Source organism: Cydia fagiglandana, chromosome 27 (assembly GCF_963556715.1).
Source record: "Cydia fagiglandana chromosome 27, ilCydFagi1.1, whole genome shotgun sequence".
Lineage (NCBI taxonomy): Eukaryota > Metazoa > Arthropoda > Insecta > Lepidoptera > Tortricidae > Cydia > Cydia fagiglandana.
Genome location: NC_085958.1, coordinates 3,817,019 through 3,839,614, shown reverse-complemented (window position 1 = coordinate 3,839,614; position 22,596 = coordinate 3,817,019). Strand labels below are relative to the sequence as shown.

Sequence of the window (22,596 nt, the reverse complement as noted above, 5' to 3'; positions counted from 1 at the left end):
AATTTTTGTGAGATAAAACAAGATAGCAATATATAAAAAAATCGCGGAAATTGGGGTACCCATGTAGAGTTCCAAAAATATCGCAGAAATACCCAGAAAAAGAACATCGTTCGGAAGTTTGTCACAATGTAAGACTATGGGAATCGAGTATTCATTTTTTAATTTGATTCACCTGAAATATAAATGGGTGTTGGGTCCCAATCCAGCTATGGAATTTCATTTAAAAAAATGTCATCGTGTTGGATACCCATGGACGACGGTAATCGCTTATCATCAGGAGATTCGTCTGTTCTTTACCTCGTATGTAAAAAAAAACTACTACATTTTACAATTTTTTCTTTATTACAAAAAAACTTAGATGTACGGATAAATATTGATTCATGCTGGCAGCACTAAAATGCTGCTGTCAAATTTTCGATCAATAAAAGTTACGTTTACAAAGTTACTTTTGATTTCTGACATGTAAACAATTAAATATTAGAAATACAGACAAGAGTTTTGAATAAATCGTTATTGTTATTACATTAAATCAAATTATGTAACATTTAATTAACTTCTTTTGACTGATTTACAAATTATTAAACATTAAATAAAATTGCTGTGGCTGTTTGATCTTTATCAAACCTTCTTTAACTTAGAACTAAAATTAAAAAGTTAGCCCAACCACAAAAAAATAAAAATACCTGTCATTCCAACCATATTCCAATCTATGGAGTGTAGAAGTAATGTAGAAGTATCTCTACCTTCCATATTCCAATCGTTCGCTCTTGTTTTCGTGGAATATTAGTTCTAATTAACATTTTAATCCAACTATTCAGTGTTCTACTTATTAACAACAAGATGATGGTGAGTTACATGTGTTTTTAAAGGATTCTCAGTTGTTTTTTCACTCGTTTTTCTAATTAGAGTTTAGGGGGCGTGAACGCTCGGTTTTCCGGGATAATGCTATAAAAATACAGCTCAACATTATCAATACGGCTTCAAACACGTATGACTCACAATGCTTGCACGTATCAATGATACTAGATCGTTGTTTTTGCAGTTTTTTCTCCATACAAGCATTTTGACGTGGATACGTGCATGTTCCAACTTTTTACCGTTCTCAAGGTTGTTTCATGCGCTCTGTCGGCTTAATGCTGTTAACTACTTCATGTTTAGGTCGTTAACACCATAATTCGTTAATTAGTGAAACTGCTGCGCTGAAAAAGTAGGTACTTATCTTTGCTATTGAGAGCGCAAAAAAGAGATCATAGCTAGTACTCAGTCAGAGTCGGCGTATGTAGTTACTAGTTGTGAATTTTAAGGAAGCTTTATATAGTTTTATAAAATGCTAAAGTGTGTAGCTTTTAATATGTCTTTGGTATGTATGTAGAACAATAAGGAGTGTTATTTGACATTGCTGATAATATTGGTAATGTAATACATACTATCAGTCACTGTTTTGGTGTCAAATTAAAGCAAGGGTAACCTGTTCTAAATTCAACCATCTCTGAAAAATAATTGGACAGCCAATTTTTCAAATTTTTGTGCTGTAACTGATGTTAGGCCAGATTATCCTGTAAATTATGTAAATTAAAGAAATACTGACTAGAAAAGCTATGTGTAACTTGTGTAAGATGCTTAAATGTGTTGGATAATATTTCAGGACTGTGTGGAAGAAACTAATCACGACCCCCTCTCAGCCCCCACCATGTCCGTACCATCACCGACAGCTGGAGACACAGTTGTGGAGAAGAAGAAACCTAGCGAGAATGTGTCACTCGCTGACAACAGCTTATTGGTAAGTCTGAAGGCTCTAAAGGTGTAACAGCCGGCCTAGCGAAGGTGACAATCGCTATTGCTTCAACAACGAAAAGCCTTATGTCTCTGTATCACTCTTCCATATTAGTGCTACAGTGACAGTAGCATTTCTATCGCTACAGAACATAAGCGATTGGCATCTTGGCTATGCGGCTAGTTAAGATCAAAGATAACCACATACTTGTCTACTTAATAATACATACATAATAAAAAATAAAATAAAAATAAAAATAGCCTTTATTACTGAAGTTTTAACATTAATACTTATCTACTTAAAATATACCTTATTTTTCAATATTATATATTACTATTCACTATTTTCTAAGTCCCATCGACAACTTCAGCTTGTCTTCCGACATAGGCCTCCTCCAAGTCCGTCCAGGTTCCGCGGTCTCTTACTTTCCTGGGCCAGTCCACTCCTCCTATCCTTTTAAGGTCATCTGACCATCTAAGAGTAGGCCTTCCTCTTTTCCTTTTGTGCCCCCTTGGGTACCACTCGATAAGGTCTTTTGTCCACCGCCACTTCTGTTGCTTAACCTTTTTGACCACTCTCCCACACTTTGATCTGGCTCTAATTATGGACAATCTTACCCTATCCTTAAGCTTAATGTTTAGCACGCTTCTTTCCATGTTGTTTTGACATGTAGCAAGCCTCTTTTCTTGTTTCCCCGTAAGTGCCCAAGTTTGGCATCCATAGGTGAGTACCGGTACAATGCACATATTAAAAACTTTAAATTTCTGGCTTGTTGGTATTTCTTTCGCCTTCATAACCTCTTTTAATGACCAAAATTTCTTCCATGCATTTGATATTCGTTTTTCAATTTCCTTGTTAGACTGATCTGATGGTGATATTATTTGTCCAAGATATACATACTCAGATACATATTCTATTGTATTTCCGTTTATTTTGATTAGGTCTTCGGAGTTATTTGTCATTAATTTAGTTTTTGACATGTTCATGGACAGGCCGACCAGTTTGCTTTGTGTGTCTAGTTCTTCCAGCATGTATTGAAGTTCTTTGGGATTATCTGTTAACAGAATCAGATCGTCTGCAAAACGTAGATGGTTAAGTTTTCTTCCATTAATATTGAGCCCATAGCTGTCCCAGTTCATCCGTCTAAAAACACTTTCGAGGACTGCTATAAATATCTTCGGTGACAAAGGATCACCCTGTCTGACTCCTTTTCCTATATTAAATTCTTCACCTATTCTTTCTAATTTAATCTTTGCTGTACTCTTTGAGTAGATTTCTTTTATAATCCTAATGTATTTTTCCGGGACCCCTTGTTCTTTGAGTGATTCCCATATCTTGTTATGCCTAAGTGAATCGAACGCCTTATTATAATCTACAAATGCGACGTAATATTGTCTTCCATATTCATGACATTTTTCAACAATTTGTTTGATGACTGAGATGTGGTCTATTGTGGAGAAGTTTTTTCGGAATCCAGCTTGCTCTCTTGGTTGGTTCTCATCTAAAACTTTTGTGACACGTCCTAAAATTAATTTCGAAAATACTTTATATATGTTACTCATCAAGCTTATGGGTCTGTAGTTATTTATGTCGCTTTTATCCCCCTTTTTATGTAAGACTGTGATTGTAGTTTTTGTCCATTGTGTTGGTATTTTTTCTTTCTTTAAAATTTCATTAAAAAGGTTAGTGAGAGGATCAATAATACTGTTAAGGACTGCCTTTAATAACTCATTAGTAATATTGTCATCGCCAGGGGATTTATCGTTTTTTTGACTTAAAATAGCAAGCTCCACTTCTCTCTTTAAGAATTCAGGAATCTCATCGGTGTTACTCTGATAGTCCTTATCTATATTTTCATTTTCCTGACTTTTGTCGTCGTTGTAGAGGTTTCTATAAAATTGCGTAGCTACGTCCATTATATGTAGTCGTTTGGATGTCTGTTTTTTATTTTTGTCTTGAATGTAAGGGATCCATGATTTTTCTTCTTTAAGCTCTTTCATGGCTTTCTTTACTCCTCCTGTTTTTTCGATGCAATTTTGAATCCTATCTGTCCTTGTTTTATGTCTGTATTTTCTAATACTTTCATTTATTTGCTTACTGATAGATGTTATTTCTTTTCTGTTGTTTTTCTTGTCTATAAGCAGATGTTGCCTTTGAATTATGAGGTTCCTCGCTTCTGGTCCCATTCTGTCTCTTTTTCAGATATGTTTTTGAACTGCTTATTTAAATTAATTAATTCTCTTTCTATGATATTATATTTGTCTTGTATGTTACTGGTTTGGTCTGCTTGTGAAAGTTTCTCCGATATATTTTTTTCTGGTATTTTTGGTAGTAATTCTTCCACGAATCAGTCGGTGATCTGAATTAAAATTCACATTGTTAAGTGGTTCCACGTCTAAAAATGCTTTTTTGTTATTGGTTAATATAAAATCTCTTTCATCTTTTACTCCCAGCGGAGACAGCCATGTCCATTTTTTGCTAAATCTTTTTTTGAAAAATGTATTCATTATGTATAATCTGTTCTCCGTTGCAAACTCTATTAATCTGGTACCATTATCATTTCTTTTTCCTGTAGTGTATTTGCCAATGCTATTATAATTTGTCTCCTCTGATCCCAGTGTGCTGTTGAAATCTCCCATTAATATAATGTTTTTGTGGGTATTTTCTATGGTGTTTCTTAATAATGTATAGAAGGAGTTTTTCTCTTCTTGGCTAGCTATGTCTGTGGGTGCATATGCTTGAATTATGGACCATTTGTTTCTAGATCCTGGTAAATTTATGTTTAAAACAGCAATTCTGTCTGAGATACCTATAAATTGTTCAATTTCCTTGCATAGCTGCTTTTTTACTAAGAAACCAACTCCAAACAAGCCTTTTGTTTCACCTTTATAAAAAAGAATATATTCGCTACGGTCTAGAATTTCTTCACCTAACCTTCTTACTTCGCTTAAGCCGATAATATGGCATTTTATTTTCTCCAAAGCATGTTCTAGTTGCAATAATGACTCTTCTGTCTTAAGTGTTCTGACGTTAAAAGTTGCAATGTAGATATTATCTTCTCTCTGTTTTTGATCATTTTCTGTTTGGGTTTCTCTATGTGACTTTGGAAGGTGGTGGTCGCTAACCCCACGGAGACCAACCGGGTTGGGGTGAAGTTTTGTTTTCTTATTTCTGCTTTTATGTTGTGTATGTTTCAATGTTTCAATAATACATACATACATGTCATAATATAATAATACCATTTTCAACATTCATCAGGTGGACATATCAGACGCCCTCAGTGAAAAGGAAAAAGTGAAGTTCACCGTCCACACCAAGACAACTCTACCGGAGTTCCAGAAATCAGAGTTCCTTGTGGTCCGGCAACATGAGGAGTTTGTGTGGCTGCACGACAGATATGAGGAGAATGAGCAGTACGCTGGTTACATTGTAAGTATCTTGGAAATGTGTGTAAAGTCCTGCCAGAGACAGTCTCCCAGTATTTGTTGGCTGCAATGTGTGAACTACCTATGGGACCGTGCGCATCGGAGGGTCTGCCATCTGTGGCCTGAATCGGAAACATAAACATGTATGTACATTGCCAAAGCAAGTGCTACCATCTACCGTTGTCATACCTTTTGTTGTGCATAGTAGGTACTGCCATCTTGTGGGCTACATCGGGAGCATAAACTTCACATTTACCCCTCGCACCAAAACCGCTCATGCTGCCCTCTATAGGTCATGCACGCTCCCTATTGCAAACTTATGATCTATAATTATAATTACTCCTGCTTCACTTGCTACCAGAACACTAGTTTACTAAAATTTTTGTGTTTTCTCTCAAACATGAAATAAATTCATTATTTTATCGCAGATTTCGAAAATGATGACCATTTTGGATTGCAAAATGGCGGTCATGCACTATGTTATAAAAGTCGTCATGGATGTCGTTTTATAAGTTTTGGGGGGCGCAGATTTCGAAAATGATGTCGTTTTATTGGTCATGATCATCATTTTCGAAATCTGCACAACTGTTTCAAATAAGGTATAGGTAGATGCATCCTAGTAAGTCAACAACATCTATATCTACTATCGAATTGTACTTTTGATAGTAGTAGTACGAAATGACCCGAAAGGACCCGGGTATGTCCTTAAACCACGTCCAAGACCACGGTGGACGGTCAGCAGCGTCCCTCAAATTCGGTGTACTCGACTGCGATCGCCAACCCGCCTGCCAAGCGTGGCGATAATGGCGTTCACCCCCCAAAAAAGGGGGAGGCCTATGTTCAACAGTGGACGTCTTATGGCTGAGATGATGATAATGATGATGAGTACGAAATGTAATCTAAAAGGAGTCAAGTAATATATTCCTGTAATGAGGAATCTACATTGATTCCAATTACTAGTAATTGTAGTATTCGAAAATTGATTCCTGATTCCTCAAATGGATAGTAATTCGGTATTGTTAGATTACAAAGTAATCTGGGAATCGGTAATCAGATTACAAAGTAATTTCAAGTAATCGTGGAATCAGGAATCAATTACGAAATGCCCATCTCGGACTAAGTAGCACTGCATTCAATTGATCTTTTTGGCGAACCGCGAGTTCACAGTTCGGGGCGAACTACTACTATATTTATATTTAGATACCGCCAGCACCCCCGCGGCCTGACTTCGACGCGTCGCGCGAAAAACTGCAACGCCTTGGCGAGGGCGAGGGCGCCTTGACCCGTGAGGAATTCCTCAAAATGAAGGAGGAGTTGGAAGAGTAAGTAACTTAAAACACTGATTTAAAATTTCACGAATATTAAACATTATCAAACTGCACAACGGGACTTAGGGTCGGTTACACCAAACTGTTCGTATCGTTAAAGAGTTCGCTAAATTTTTATGTATGAAAGGTTTCATAGTAAAAGGCCGGGGCGCGCCGGCTGACGTTGATCAGTCTGTCAAATGTGGTTGGTGCAACTGGCCCTTAATCGCGTATTTAAGTTTTAAGATTTACCTCCGACGTTTCGAGGACGGCGTTGTCCCCGTGGTCTCGGAGAAGACTGGCTCAAGTTGACATCAACATTTTCTAGCCGCGCGAGTTTTTCGAACTACCCGCACTTGGTCTTGTTTATCAGTTTGAACGTTTTGCGCACTAGGGATGTCACTCTGTCGACACACAACACTAACGATATTCGATTTATAGACTGTCGATATTCGTTTCCGCTTACATTTACTAATGACTGGATTCCATGTGGCTGAGATCTTAAAACCCTCGTCCCGATTAAAATTGCAATGTTTTTTGATTTCAATGGCTTCCCGCACTTTTCTACTGTAACGTCGGAGGTAAATCTTAAAACTTAAATACGCGATTAAGTCCCGTTGTGCAGTTTGATAAGTAACTTAAATTTTATAATATAAAATACAGTCTTCTTGTTGAATGATTATTTACAGATAACAATTATTAACATGTGTTCATTACAATTTTGAATAAAGTCTTATAAATTCATCATTAATTAATTTGGGGTCCTAAGCGTGCCCAATTAGCCATGTATGTACGCACTTTTTTTTTTCATAAATGGCTTCAAATCAAATCAAAATCAAAATGTTTATTGCAAATCACATAACACATTATTAGGTGGAGGTGGAGCTTATAAGTAGGTGGGTTTACATGTGACACCCTGCAAGGGCACAGCAATACTTAAAACTAACATGCATATAGATTAACATTATTAATCGTGTTTACTCTTCGCTAATTCAAGGTAGATTCTGCCAATGTCGAGGTGTAGACTTTTGACTTGAGAGAAGAGAATGTTCGTTTAAATGCAACTTTTGATCGCAACTTTAAAGTTGACGGATTCAATGCAATTGCTAGATATGGGATCTAGAAGTGTAAAATGAGGGTGATAACTGATACGCGATTGTACAAAAGTTATTAAATTAGTAATAAACGTTATTTATCAAACAATTTTTTGGTGCACAGCGAATATCTGGCCACGTTCAAGAAGACAGTGGCCATGCACGAGGTATTCCTCCAGCGGCTTGCCTCGCACCCCGTCTTTCGTAACGACTCGCATCTACGCGTGTTCCTCGAGTACGAGAGAGACCTCTGTGCCAAACCGAGAGCCAAGATACACCTCATCACGACGCTGGTGAGCCATCATACTGTTTTTTTATAGCCATGCCTGCCTCGAGTTAGGATACAAGTCGCCGCTTCGGGCGCCAAGATATACTGTTTCTCGAGTACGAGAGAGATGTCTGTGCCAAGCCGAGAGCCAAGATACACCTCATCACGACGCTGGTGAGCCACCATACTGTTTATATATAGCCATGCCTGCCTCGAGTTTGGATACGAGTCGCCGCTTCGGGCGCCAAGATATACTGTTTCTCGAGTACGAGAGAGACCTCTGTGCCAAGCCGAGAGCCAAGATACACCTCATCACGACGTTGGTGAGCCACCATACTGTTTACTATCATACTGTACCCAATACAGCGAATATTTCTACCATATTTGAGCCATAGGGAGGCTCTAGTGACATCTGCCGTAAGAGTCTTACACTTCTTAGGCTTTCTTTCTTCTTTTATTCTTATTTTTCCACTTATATTTATTTCTAATTTAAATAGCGTCGTCAAGCGATTCCCCTAGCCATAAATATGTAATTTCGTCCCTCGTGACTTTATCTTTTGTTTAACAGGTCCGCTCAATGACAACAACCACAGACGAGATATACCTCGGCGCGACAGTGCGAGACGTGAACGATTTCTTCGAACAGGAAACCACGTTCCTACAGGAGTATTATACGCACTTGAAGGAAGCAGTCGCTAGGGTGGATCGGATGACTTCTAAACATAAAGGTATGTCGATAATGATAGTGTTCAACTTTCGTTTGAATATCGATTTAAGGTGACATCTCTATTAGCCTTTAACTTCCGGTAGGGTTAGTTACATACAACACTAGCCGTTTCCGGCAGCCATTAACCTTCTTATCGGCCAACTAGAAGTACGTTGCTCCGAATTAAAATTGTGAAAGAATTATTGTAAAGCCAACTTTCGGTCAGATTCTGTGCTTTCGGACTAATTTAGAGAAGTGCCAATTACATTGTGCGCGTGGATGAGTGGCAGGCCTTGCAGAGAGGTATTCCAGGTTAAGGTAACGGTAAGCCGAGCTCGCACGTCCAACACCTTGGAATCCTCAGGGAGCGAGCCTGAACCTGCGCGAACCTTCACCATCATCAACGTAAAGGTATGTGATTGTGCACTGTTCTAAGTTGTTATTTCTCGTGAATTCGATATACTTAAATATTTAATAGCAAAAGAAAGTTTTCGTCTTAATGTAAAAATCATACAGTCCACTTCGAATTATTTTCGATTCATTTCGCGTTTAAACATTGTTCCTTCGGCCGGATTAATTGAAAAGTTACCTATTTTTGCATTAAAATATCATATTTGTCGTGTCGTAATATTTTCGTAATAAACTTGTGGGTAAACTTTTATTTTCTCATTTCGGTTAATGGCTGACAGGAAGTGTGGTTTTAGTAGTAGAAATTAGTAGATTTTAGTTGGCAACATTGTAACAGATCATTCCGCTCATTCCATTCGGTCATATCGTAGTCTATGTTTCGTGCCTGTGGCAACAATTCGGTTAACTGTCACTGTCACTTGTGTCAACTGTCAACTTTCGCGACAATAATATTGTTTTTGTTTTTCGTAGTTTTCGTTCGTTGTTTTTCGATAAAAACAGTGGTTATTGCGTGAAAAATGGTTTCGGAAAGTGATACAAACAATAGAGATGTTGACATGGACATGATCGAGCGGGGTTACGCGGTCATGCGGTTAGAACTGCTCCATGATTCTGTGAATTTGGAAGGTTATGTTGAAGGAGATTTAACTCCTATAATTAAAGATTTTCATCGCGCTCAAAAGGCAATTATGCTTAAAACGAAAGACATGGATGCGGAGTTTTCGGTTACTGTCGATTTCGAACAAAAGGTAAAGTCAGTTTTAACTAGGTTACGGAAACTGGTTCCTGCCATAAAATCATGTGATGAAAGTGATCAGAAACTATTCAAAAGTGAAAACAATTCGGCCAAGTTACCTAAAATTGTTATAAAACCGTTTGATGGTCAATTATATAATTGGTTGTCGTTTAAAGAATTGTTTGACTCATTAATTCATAAACGAAACATTTCGAATATTGAAAAGCTGCATTACCTTTTGACATCGTGTCAAGGTAAGGCATTCGATTTAATTAAGAACTACCCAATTTCGGATGAAAGTTACACTGACGCTTACAATGCGCTGAATGATTTTTATGACAGGTAACGACAAATAGCTTTCGGTTACTATGAGAAAATGTTGCATTGTGATCAGGTCAAATCAAAATCTGCAGTTGAATTAGAAAAAGTAAATCGTATATTTAAAGAAACGTTGCAAGTATTAGACAGATTTGGTTTACCAGACAAAAACTTTATGCTCTATCATTTATTATGGGGAAAATTAGATAAGTCAACACGGGAGGCTTTTTTACTTGAGTTTAACTCGAATGAGATCCCTCGTTTTGAGATTTTGCAAGAATTTGTCGATAAACAGATCCGTGCCTTAGAGGTGGCTGACGCTAGGGCAATGCCAAGTGGTAATAAAAGTAAAAATAAATCCTCACTTCTTGTGCCCTCAGCACCTGTTTCAACTTGTCCGTTGTGTGCGGTTGCTGGCCATGAGCTGGAAAAATGTCCCAGGTTTTTAGAATTAAAGCCAAATGACAGATTTTCTAAGGTGAAAGAGAATAAACTTTGTATTGTGTGCCTGAAGCCATCCCATAGTATGAAGCATTGTAAGTCAACTGCTCGCTGTGATAAATGTAGTAATCGTCACAACTCGTTACTTCACTTTGAAAAAGTTGATGAAGGTGGTCAAGGGTCAAAGTCCACTTCGCCGTTGACAACATTATCGGTGTATACTAATGACACTCCAGTAGTTTTCTCTACTGCCGTTGCTCGCATGAGGGATTGCACGGGACAGTTGGTGCCTGTTCGGATTCTTTTTGATTGTGCTTCGGCATGTAACTTCATAACCAAGCGCTGTGCAGACCGGCTTGGGTTATCGATAGGTAAGTGTAACCGATCTGTCAATGGAATTGAAAGCATATCAACATCCCCACGTGGGGCTGTTGTGTGTGAATTATTTCCTTCAAAAGGAAATAATAAGTTTTCGTTTGAAGCCTTCGTGCTATCAAATATATGTTCCGATATGCCATATGATCACCTGGATACGTCAGCATGGACTCATCTAAAGGATCTGGACCTAGCTGATCTTCAATATTACCAACCAGGACCCATTGACATTTTGATCAATGTGGGTCTGATGGTCTCATCCCTTCTACCTGGATTAGTGAAGGGTGAGGAGGGTCAACCGGCTGGGGTCAACTCTGTCTTTGGTTGGCTAGTGATGGGCGACTGTGGTATTGATATGGAGCATTCTCGTTGTCGTTCTCGCAATAATCCTTCTGAAATAAGCAAGGATTGTTATCTCGTTTCGTCACTCTCTATAAGGGAGAATAGGGACCAGTCTTGGGACATAAAAAATGTCGTAAGTCCTAATACTGTATCACCTAAAAATAATTTATCGTGTCGATTTGATGACAGCTCTTTGAAAAATTCCAAGGAGTGTCTTCTGGTTTCGTCGGTGTCTTTGGACAACAGTATCAAGAAGTTTTGGGAAATAGAAAATGTCGTTCGCCCAAACTCTGTTACTTTGGCAAAAGATGACTTGTCGTGTGAAAACCTTATGGGTGCGAAATATTGTCGGAGTCCTGAAGGAAGAATGGTGGTCCCATTAACTTTCGATAGCCTTCAGGATCGCCCCCGGTTTTCTAATTCTCGGGAAATCGCACTTAAGCGACTTCTACATTTGGAAAAGAAGTTTATGTCAACTTTATGAATGACTATTTGGATAGTGGTCATATGGAGGAGGTCAGGGCCCCTTCGTCGTGTGAAGGCCCCTTTTATTACATACCCCACCACGGAATTTTACGCCCCGATTCGGTTTCTACCCCGTTGAGGACGGTGTACGACGGAAGTGCCAAGGATAGCCGCGGAAAGTCCCTGAATGACACTCTTTTGCCAGGCCCAAAGTTGCAAAAGAATATTTTCGATTTATTAATTCGGTTTCGATGGCACGTTGTCGTTTTCACTGGGGACATTAAACAGATGTACCGCCAGTTTCTGGTCGATAAACAAGATTGCGATTATCAACGCATACTTTGGCGGCCATCTCCCTCGGAGCCTGTTAAGGACTTTCGCTTGCTTACAGTCACTTACGGCGTGTCATGCGCGCCCTACCAAGCACTGTGGTGTATTTCGAAGCTGGCGCAGGAGTTTAACGATACCGCTCCTCTGGGTGCTGCAGTTCTCAACAGGGATACTTATGTCGATGACATCGTGTCAGGCGCAGATTCGGTAGAAAATGCGATACTCATTCGTGACGAGCTAGTAAAAATCTTGTCTTCTGCTCGTTTGCATTTAAGGAAATGGACGTCCAACGATCAGGGTTTCCTTGCAGATTTGTCGGATTCCGATTTATACTCGGAACATTTTCGAAATTTCGAGGACGTTCATGACGTATCCCTAAAGATTCTAGGGTTGCTGTGGCAACCTAAATCTGACACATTTTCGTTTAAAACTTCTAATGTAGAGTGTCGTTGCACTAAACGGTCGATTCTTTCAGAGATCGCTCGGATCTTTGATCCTTTAGGATTCCTTTCGCCAGTGGTCTTTCTTGCGAAATATTTGATGCAGCTCTTATGGTCTTCCGGGCTCCACTGGGATGAGGATGTTCCCGCACCTATCGCTGAGGAGTGGCTCAAATTAAAATCTCAGTTGTCGTGTTTGAGTTCACTCTCCATCCCTCGTCGAATGGTTATGTCCCATGACATTCAAATTCATGGCTTTTGTGACGCCTCGGAGCGAGGATATTGCGCAATAGTTTTTTGTCGCATGGTTAATGATGACGAAAAAATTATTGTTCGTCTCTGTTGTGCAAAAAGCAAAGTCTCCCCACTCCGTCGGCTGTCCATTCCTCGATTGGAGCTGTTGGCGGCAGTGTTGTTGGCGGATCTCGTAGCGTCCGTTCGTCATGCGTTAAAGGACTTCCATTATGACGCTAAAACATATGCCTGGTCAGACTCAACCGTGGTCTTGACATGGATTCGATCATGTCCGTCTCGTTGGAAAACATTCGTTGCTAACAGGACTGCAGCGATTCAAGAGCAAATTGCTCCTGATTGTTGGCACCATGTCTCCACTGGTGATAACCCAGCGGATCACGGATCCCGTGGATTACTTCCCGCTGATTTAGTGCAGTGTAAGTCATGGTGGGCGGGACCTGCATGGTTGTCGCGTCCTGAAAAGGATTGGCCAAGGCACCTCACCCAAAGTGACGGATCCGCATTCGAAGAGGAAAAGGTTTTGACACTGTTTAGTGCCATAAATTCAGATTTTGTCGATCAACTTTTGTTGAAATATTCATCATTTCGTCGTATCGTTAATATATTAGCATATTGTTTTCGTTATCTCCATAATTTGAAGAATCCCGCAGCGAGAACCTCGACACAGACCCTGTCGACGTGTGAAACCAATTCGCTGATACGATTTCTCGTAAGGCATGTCCAGGAGCATGTCTTTTCGACTGAAATTCGTCTCATCAAAAAGGGTTCAACTAACTCACTTCACAAGCCTCTTCGGAAATTGAACCCGTTCATTGACGAAGAGGGTTTGTTGAGGGTGGGCGGACGGTTAACTCATAACCACACGCTCGACTATGAAAGGAAGCACCCCATGTTGTTGCCTCGTGAACATCGGCTCACGGCGTTGGTGATCGAGGAATATCACCGCAGGTTTTCCCATCCAGGGTTACAAACCCTGCACAACCTCATTGCTCAGGATTTCTGGATTCTTTCGCCCAAGCGCGCAATTCATTCTGTTGTCTCGTCATGCCTCAGATGCTTTCGGGTGCGCCCGCAAATGGCCCCACCGCCTCTCATGGGAGACCTACCGTCATTTCGTATAAGCCAGTTGAAACCCTTTTCGTCTACCGCAGTAGATTATGCTGGACCTTTCACTATTTCGTTAGGTAGGGCAAGAGGCAGCAAATCGTACAAGGCATATATTTGTGTTTTCGTGTGTACTGCCACTAAGGCAGTTCATTTTGAACTCGTCTCTGAGCTCACATCAGAGGCCTACTTGGCAGCTCTGCGCCGGTTTATCTCGCGACGCGGTCGCTGCTCAAGAATTATATCGGACCAAGGCAGAAATTTTGTAGGTGCCTGCAACCTGCTTCAGGATTTAATGGCTGAAGCTTCCCAAAGGGAACAAATAGAATTTGTGTTCAACCCGCCTGGTAGTCCACATTTTTCTGGCTTAGCCGAAGCTGGAGTAAAATCGGTGAAAACTCATCTGTCGCGTGTAATAGGCTTACAACGTCTGACATATGAGGAATTTTACACGGTATTGACTCAACTTGAATCTATGCTGAACTCGAGGCCTCTGTCCCCAGTCAGTTCGGACCCTAATGACCTATCGGTGTTGACCCCTGGTCACTTCCTCACATTGGAGCCCCTCACGATATTGCCAGAAAGCAATCTGACTGATGTTAAAATAGGTCCGCTCCAAAGGTGGAAATTACTCCAAAAAATCCATCAGGATTTTTGGCGTAAGTGGCACTTAGAATACTTACACACCTTACAACAACGCCATAAATGGTTTAATAAACAACCTGACGTAAAAGTCGGGGATCTTGTCGTCATTGCTAACAAGCAATGTAGTCCACTCAATTGGGCCTTAGGCCGCATCGTACAACTGCATCCCGGTAACGACGGGATTTGTCGTGTCGCCACCATCCGCACAGCCACTGGACAGTATAAACGCCCAGTCGTGAAGCTGTGCCCTTTACCAATTTTGAACTAATCACCTACTTAAACTAGTATCACCACTTAGCATAGTATGTTAGTTTTAAGTATTTTGTCGGATTCTAATGTTATTTACAGCGTAAATATTGCATATTTAGGTGAGCGGAATGTTCAACTTTCGTTTGAATATCGATTTAAGGTGACATCTCTATTAGCCTTTAACTTCCGGTAGGGTTAGTTACATACAACACTAGCCGTTTCCGGCAGCCATTAACCTTCTTATCGGCCAACTAGAAGTACGTTGCTCCGAATTAAAATTGTGAAAGAATTATTGTAAAGCCAACTTTCGGTCAGATTCTGTGCTTTCGGACTAATTTAGAGAAGTGCCAATTACATTGTGCGCGTGGATGAGTGGCAGGCCTTGCAGAGAGGTATTCCAGGTTAAGGTAACGGTAAGCCGAGCTCGCACGTCCAACACCTTGGAATCCTCAGGGAGCGAGCCTGAACCTGCGCGAACCTTCACCATCATCAACGTAAAGGTATGTGATTGTGCACTGTTCTAAGTTGTTATTTCTCGTGAATTCGATATACTTAAATATTTAATAGCAAAAGAAAGTTTTCGTCTTAATGTAAAAATCATAGAGTCCACTTCGAATTATTTTCGATTCATTTCGCGTTTAAACAGATAGTATTTAGAGTATAATGGCAGTTATAGACTAGATCTACCTCGGCGCTACAATGCGAGACGTGAACGATTTCTTCGAACAGGAGACCACGTTCCTACAGGAGTATTATACGCACTTGAAGGAGGCAGTCGCTAGGGTGGATCGCATGACTTCTAAACATATAGTCCGTTTTTTTTAGCATTAGAAAGAACTTCGCAGAAGTAAGCTTGTGGTTCCAAATCCGGCACTTTTAGCGGTAATAATTTGAAGTAAATTATATGTATTGACCATGCTACATTAGATAATTCAATAATTATTAACAATTAAAGAGCCTGATAAAAACTGCACGCTTGCTTCTGTGGAGTTCTTTCTAATGCTAAAAAAAACGAACTATAAAGGTACACAAATACACAAAAAGACCAAAATATATTATTACTTCATGGCATTAAGCAACTACAATCGCCATCAGATATATCGGAGCGGCCAGGGGGTTCACAATAGCTGAACACGCACTCTATCGCCCTGATAATAGAGGCGTGTTCAGAAATTTGTGAGCGCCTTAGCCGCTCCCATATTACTGATGGCGACTGTACACTCACTTCAGTACTCATGCCGCTGATTGTATTGTAATCTTCTTCCTCGCGTTATCCCGACATTTTTGCCACGGCTCATGAAAGCCTGTGGTCCACTTGGCAACTAATCCTAAGAATTGGCGTAGGCACTAGTTTTTACGGAAGCAACTGAATAATAATGGCTTATATAATTTTCTTTTACAGAGGTGGCCGACGCTCACATAAAGCTATCTTCATGCATAACGCAACTAGCGACCAGAGAGCAGCCGCAAACAGAGCGTTTCCTCACTCGCGCTGCAGACACCTTTGATAAGTGCCGGGTACGTACATGTACATACATGGGACATAAACTGTAGTAGACATAAAGCTATCATCATAATAACCCAAGAGCGTGAGAGAATTCAATATAATGAAAAATATTCATGGCTCAAGAATCACGGATCGTGTACATGTGAATATGACATTTATTTCTTTACCCAGAAAATCGAGGGTCGCATGGCGTCCGACCAGGACCTGAAACTGGCTGATACTCTACGGTACTACATGAGAGACGCTCACGCCGCCAAAGCTGTACTTGTCAGAAGACTGAGGTAACCAAATATGATCTCTATTACTATAGTAGAAGGTCGAGGGTCGTATGGCGTCCGACCAGGACCTGAAACTGGCTGATACTCTACGGTACTACATGAGAGACGCTCACGCCGCCAAAGCTGTACTTGTCAGAAGACTCAGGTAACCAAATATGATCTCTATTACTATAGCAGAAGGTCGAGGGTCGCATGGCGTCGGACCAGGACCTGAAACTGGCTGATACTCTACGGTACTACATGAGAGACGCTCACGCCGCCAAAGCTGTACTTGTCAGAAGACTGAGGTAACCAAATATGATCTCTATTACTATAGTAGAAGGTCGAGGGTCGCATGGCGTCCGACCAGGACCTGAAACTGGCTGATACTCTACGGTACTACATGAGAGACGCTCACGCCGTCAAAGCTGTACTTGTCAGAAGACTGAGGTAACCAAATATGATCTCTATTACTATAGTAGAAGGTCGAGGGTCGCATGGCGTCCGACCAGGACCTGAAACTGGCTGATACTCTACGGTACTACATGAGAGACGCTCACGCCGCCAAAGCTGTACTTGTCAGAAGACTGAGGTAACCAAATATGATCTCTATTACTATAGTAGAAGGTCGAGGGTCGCATGGCGTCCGACCAGAACCTGAAACTGGCTGATACTCTACGGTACTACATGAGAGACGCTCACGCCGCCAAAGCTGTACTTGTCAGAAGACTGAGGTAACCAAATATGATCTCTATTACTATAGTAGAAGGTCGAGGGTCGCATGGCGTCCGACCAGGACCTGAAACTGGCTGATACTCTACGGTACTACATGAGAGACGCTCACGCTGCCAAAGCTGTCCTCGTCAGAAGACTGAGGTAACCAAATATGATCTCTATTACTATAGTAGAAGGTCGAGGGTCGCATGGCGTCGGACCAGGACCTGAAACTGGCTGATACTCTACGTTACTACATCAGAGACGCTCACGCCGTCAAAGCTGTACTTGTCAGAAGACTGAGGTAACCAAATATGATCTCTATTACTATGGTAGAAGGTCGAGGGTCGCACGGCGTCCGACCAGGACCTGAAACTGGCTGATACTCTACGGTACTACATGAGAGACGCTCACGCCGCCAAAGCTGTCCTCGTCAGAAGACTGAGGTAACCAAATATGATCTCTATTACTATAGTAGAAGGTCGAGGGTCGCATGGCGTCGGACCAGGACCTGAAACTGGCTGATACTCTACGTTACTACATCAGAGACGCTCACGCCGTCAAAGCTGTACTTGTCAAGACTGAGGTAACCAAATATGATCTCTATTACTATAGTAGAAGGTCGAGGGTCGCATGGCGTCCGATCAGGACCTGAAGCTGGCTGATACTCTACAGTACTACATGAGGCTTAAGGAGCCATTTGAAGGTAGATATTGTTACTTTTATTTAAATACCTAAAGATACAGACTAGAGAAGTCCCTTAATATAAAGAGGTATCTAGATTTTAAATAATGCAATATCTTGTTTGACACTGGTTGTTTGGTTAACAATGAATATTTTTCAGATGCCTAGCCGCATATGAAGCCGCTAACAGGAACCTCGAAAAGGCGAGGGCTAAAAACAAGGATGTACACGCTGTAAGTTATATATACATACATACAACTATTTTTACAAGCTTTTATTTAGTTTCACCTGACCGTTGTCTGTGTTAATCAAATCTTGCAAGTTAAATTTGATCCACTTCCCGGTTTCCGATTGAGCTGAAATTTTGCATACATATATAAGTCGGGTGAGAATGCAATATTATGGCGTCATCGAGCTGATCTGATGATGGAGACCGGAGGTGGCCATAGGAACTCTGTGATAAAACAACGAAACCTAATTGTGTTTGGGGTTCTTAGAATTTTCTCGATGAGTATAAGTTGCCTGTGAAAAAAAAAAGGACAGTTGGCGATAAAAGCTTGTACCAATAATGAAATACCGACTTTTGCTGTGTTTGTGTGCGTTGCGTTTATACGTAAGTTCAATTGGGGTTGTCGTGGGTGGATTTGCGTAAGTTTTACCACGATATGTATCTAGATTTGATGGATTTTAATTATTCACGGTATATTGTCTGTATAAATTCATGTTTGTGAAATGGTTTTTATATGTATATTGTGTATGTATATTTAATGTTCTACCTTATTGTAATGAACATAAAATCAAAGAAGTGGATTGAAAACCAAAGATTGGAAACCTTCAAGTTTCTAACGTTAAATTATTTAAATGTTAAAAACAAAAAGGTGTTATATTCAAATAAGTACAGATGTAGTGCATAATTGTTTTCCATCGTATTTTCTCGGAAACGTTCGTATTTGTCATGCTACTTCAGTCAACCTCAGTACTATTTGTACCGAGACTGACTGAAATAGGAAGACAAGTTCGTACGTTTCCGTGAAAATACGATGGAAAATAATTATGCACTACATCTGTACTAGCCTTATTTAATGAATAGGGTAATTCGCCAGTAACTGGCCTCCTGTTAGTAACTGGCCACATTAAACTAAAAATAAATTCTAGTCACCTATATAAACATAATTCGTTTTAGTATAAGGTGGCCAGTTATTGAAGGCTAGCTAGTTATTGTAACCATATACTAAGATGAATTATGTTTATAGGTGAATAGAGAATAGAATTCATTTTTAGTTTAGGGTGGCCAGTTATTGGCCGGTGGCCAGTTATTGGCGTAATAATGATATGTTTGTGTGTGTGTATTAATGTCTCACGATATGTTTTGTGCTCACTAAGCCCCAGGAGGTACAAGAGGTAAACGCACGCTTATACACTTAATTGTTTGATTTATTTGACGACCGGTCTGGCCTAGTGGGTAGTGACCCTGCCTGTGAAGCCAATGGTCCTGGGTTCGAATCCCGGTAAGGGCATTTATTCGTGTGATGACACAGATATTTGTTCTTGAGTCATGGTTGTTTTCTATGTATGTAAGTATTTATATACCTATTATGTATATCGCTGTCTGAGTACCCACAACACAAGCCTTCTTGAGCTTACTGTGGGACTTAGTCAATCTGTGTGAGAATGTCCTATAATATATATTATTATTTATTCTTTGTATCATCAGTGTCACGTAGCCTGTAGCCGCCCGGAGGCATTTTTTTCACAGAAATAAAAATCCTGTTTTTGCTACAGATGTAGTTCATAATTATTATAAGGTGGCCAGTTATTAAAAAGTGGCCAGTGATTGAATTACCCTACAGTGACATTATTCTAACATCACATATTTGACAGTTATGAATTCACCCTTATAGATATGATGCTAATATCTACCGTTTAAATGATAGCCTTAAAGTGATATATATATATATATAAGGGTCAATTTGTAACTGTCAAATATGTGATGTTAGAATAATTTTACTGTAGATATGACTGATATGTTTGTTTGTTTTAATAAGGCCGAGCAAGCTCAGGCCGCGGCGTGCGCGCGATTTGAAGAACTATCTGCGCGTGCGCGGGAAGAACTGATCGACTTCAGAGCGAGACGCGTCGCTGCATTCAAGAAGAGGTATTTTCAACTTTATTACTTTAACAATAAGGTCTTTACCTTTACATACAGTATGTGGGCGTATTCAGAAATAAATATTGAAAACCTGATTCTTTCACATCTGGACGTTCTTGGGCTCATTCTACTCAGAATCGACAGCATTCTCCATCCCACCATTAAAAAAAGATGTCCCAAAATGTCCATTCCATTACGTCACGTTTTAGTATGAAATTTTTTTTCACTTGTATGTGCGTGTGCGTGCGGAATGTACAATTTTCATACATTTTTTTGGGACATTTTATTTTATCATCATAATTGAATATGCTAGTGATTCTGAGTTGAAAGAACCCAAAAACAACGGGACCTGTGAGAATCGGGTTTTCGATATTTATTTCTGAAAACGACCATGTAACTGAACGAAAAGCAGTTACTGAAACCCGTTAATGTTTAGGTCGTACAGAGCAACTTTTACTATGGGACCAACTCCGAAAACGCGGAAAAAATATTTGGACGTTTCATACATTTTGCTGGTCGGATGTTGAAATTTCCTATGGGAGTCATTGTTTTTTTTTGCATATTCGTGGTTGGTCCCATACTAAAAGTTGCTTAGTATGACCAAAACATTGCTTTTCGTTCAGTTACATACTGTATAATAAATACAAAATAAAACACATTGTCTGTGATTATATTTTTCGACAGGTCTTATGACACACGAACTAATTTTGACAGTATTTAACTTTCTTAGGCACTGGTCCCACCGCGAGCTAGTAAGCTATATGAGCTATCGGCTATAAACACGAACAAAAGATAAGCACTTCCGTGTAAATAAAAGAGACACGGCGATATTTATAGTTACTCGCCCAGCGGTGAGCTATAAATATCGCCGTGTCTCTTTTATTTACACGGGAGTGCTTATCTTTTGTTCGTGTTTATAGCCGATAGCTCATAGCTTACTAGCTCGCGGTGGGACCAGTGCCTTACTGTTAGGCACAGTAGAATATCGCCATAGGGTCAAAGCAATTTGAACCTTATATATATAGTAGTAATATTCCACATTTGAATAGATCGTCATTGGAATTGTCGGTGGCGTAGCGTGTTTCACCGCTGCCACTCAAATATGAACTGTAACTAATGTATAAAAAGTTAAAATTCCTTTGACTCTTGTACAAGTTGTACGTAACATGTTTTTTTTCCAGTCTCATAGATCTGGCGGAGCTGGAGATAAAGCACGCGCGCGCGCAGCAGGAGCTGTTCAGGAAATCACTGCAAGTGCTTAAAGAGTGCCAGTAATACTAAAGGAGTTAAACAGGCAGCACCTTTACAACATCCATCTAAGCTAACTCTGCAACGAATTGAACAGAACAGGGAGGGAGTGTCACAAACGTCATATTGTCATAGATAATTTGACATTGATGATGACATGGCCGCACTTTGTCATTACAAATTCCATGCAGAGTTAGTCTGGTTCGATCCTACTGACAATTTATAAGTCTTATCCCAAATGTATAAGGCCCATTGGTATAGTCAGTTAAAGGCCTGTACACACCGGCTTGCGTGTGCCTGACGTGCGCTAAAATGTTGGAGCCGCACACGCACATGTCATGCAAGCGGTGTGCCGTCTCTCGTAGGGATCTGTATACTACAACGCCGCACGCGCACGTCACGCACACGCAGTCGGTGTGCCCGGCCTGTACCTGTTAAGAGTGTCGCTATATGTCTGTGGTTAAATGTGGGATGATATACAATTATATTAACAGGTGTGGAAGTTGGGAAAAGATTTTAAAAACGTAAATAACGAATTCCAGTGACATGTGTTAAAATTGACATTTACAGCATATCTGTGTTGGCGAGTCACCACCTGTCATTTACAATTTTGAGACTGATTGTCACGGCAGGTGTCCGCTAGTCTCTCCCATAGCCCATTATCCAGTCCATCCAACTCTCAAATCTATAGCCCATGACCTTAGTTCCCATCGCAGCACAAAAGTGCTGCACTGCAATATTATAGCCTTTGCACCTGGCGGGGGCCATCTCCGGATGCATCACATTGTGCGTTCGGGGATCCCTTGCTTTTAGATTAAAGTGTCTTAAAGAGCCTCTGCGCTGTTGGCTTCGGCCCCACATACGCCTCCCAAAGGTCCGGGACCCCATGGTCCCGAGCTATGGAAAAGACGTACAAATAAAATAAAATAAAAAGAATAAAAGATTTCCAGTGTTTGGTAACTTTACGCAACTTTCACATCTGTAGGTATATTAAGGATGACTCACGTTAGACCGGGCCGTGTCCGGGCCGTGTCCGGGCCGGAGCTTCCGGCGCATCCTGATCAACTGATCACCTGTCATGTCATAGAAAAGTAAGCGTCTGAAACTACGGCCCGGTCTAATGTGGGTCATCCTTACATCTAGATCAAATATATTTCGACTGATGTAGTCATTCTATCAACTTCAATATCTTGGTTTTAGTTTAACACTTGAACAATAATTATTATAATTTTATATGATAACGTTATATTCTATCTTTGTTGGTGTTATAAATTTAAACATAAGTTCGAATTAAATTTAGTGTCAATATTTTAGACATTATATCGGTTTATAGTATGAATGATCTCAGATGATTT

The 22,596-nt window shown here is 40.3% G+C and overlaps 1 protein-coding gene across 1 annotated transcript; it reads left to right on the top strand.

Annotated features, from left to right (window-relative positions):
* Window positions 1-719: 719 nt before the first annotated feature.
* Window positions 720-21,592, top strand: LOC134678045 (sorting nexin-32). Its single transcript, XM_063536488.1, has 11 exons — window positions 720-846; window positions 1,646-1,780; window positions 5,033-5,203; window positions 6,400-6,521; window positions 7,725-7,893; window positions 8,437-8,596; window positions 16,085-16,200; window positions 16,503-16,612; window positions 18,005-18,077; window positions 19,890-19,999; window positions 21,175-21,592. The coding sequence occupies exons 1-11, from the start codon at window positions 841-843 to the stop codon at window positions 21,266-21,268; spliced, it is 1,266 nt and encodes a 421-aa protein (XP_063392558.1). The 5' UTR covers window positions 720-840; the 3' UTR covers window positions 21,269-21,592.
* Window positions 21,593-22,596: the final 1,004 nt, after the last annotated feature.

Bases quoted from the DNA above. Each gene is read 5' to 3' on its own strand.
- LOC134678045 (XM_063536488.1), top strand. The intron at 6,522-7,724 runs GTAAGTAACTTA...TTTGGTGCACAG, and splicing joins ATGAAGGAGGAGTTGGAAGA to CGAATATCTGGCCACGTTCA. The intron at 18,078-19,889 runs GTAAGTTATATA...TGTTTTAATAAG, and splicing joins AAAACAAGGATGTACACGCT to GCCGAGCAAGCTCAGGCCGC.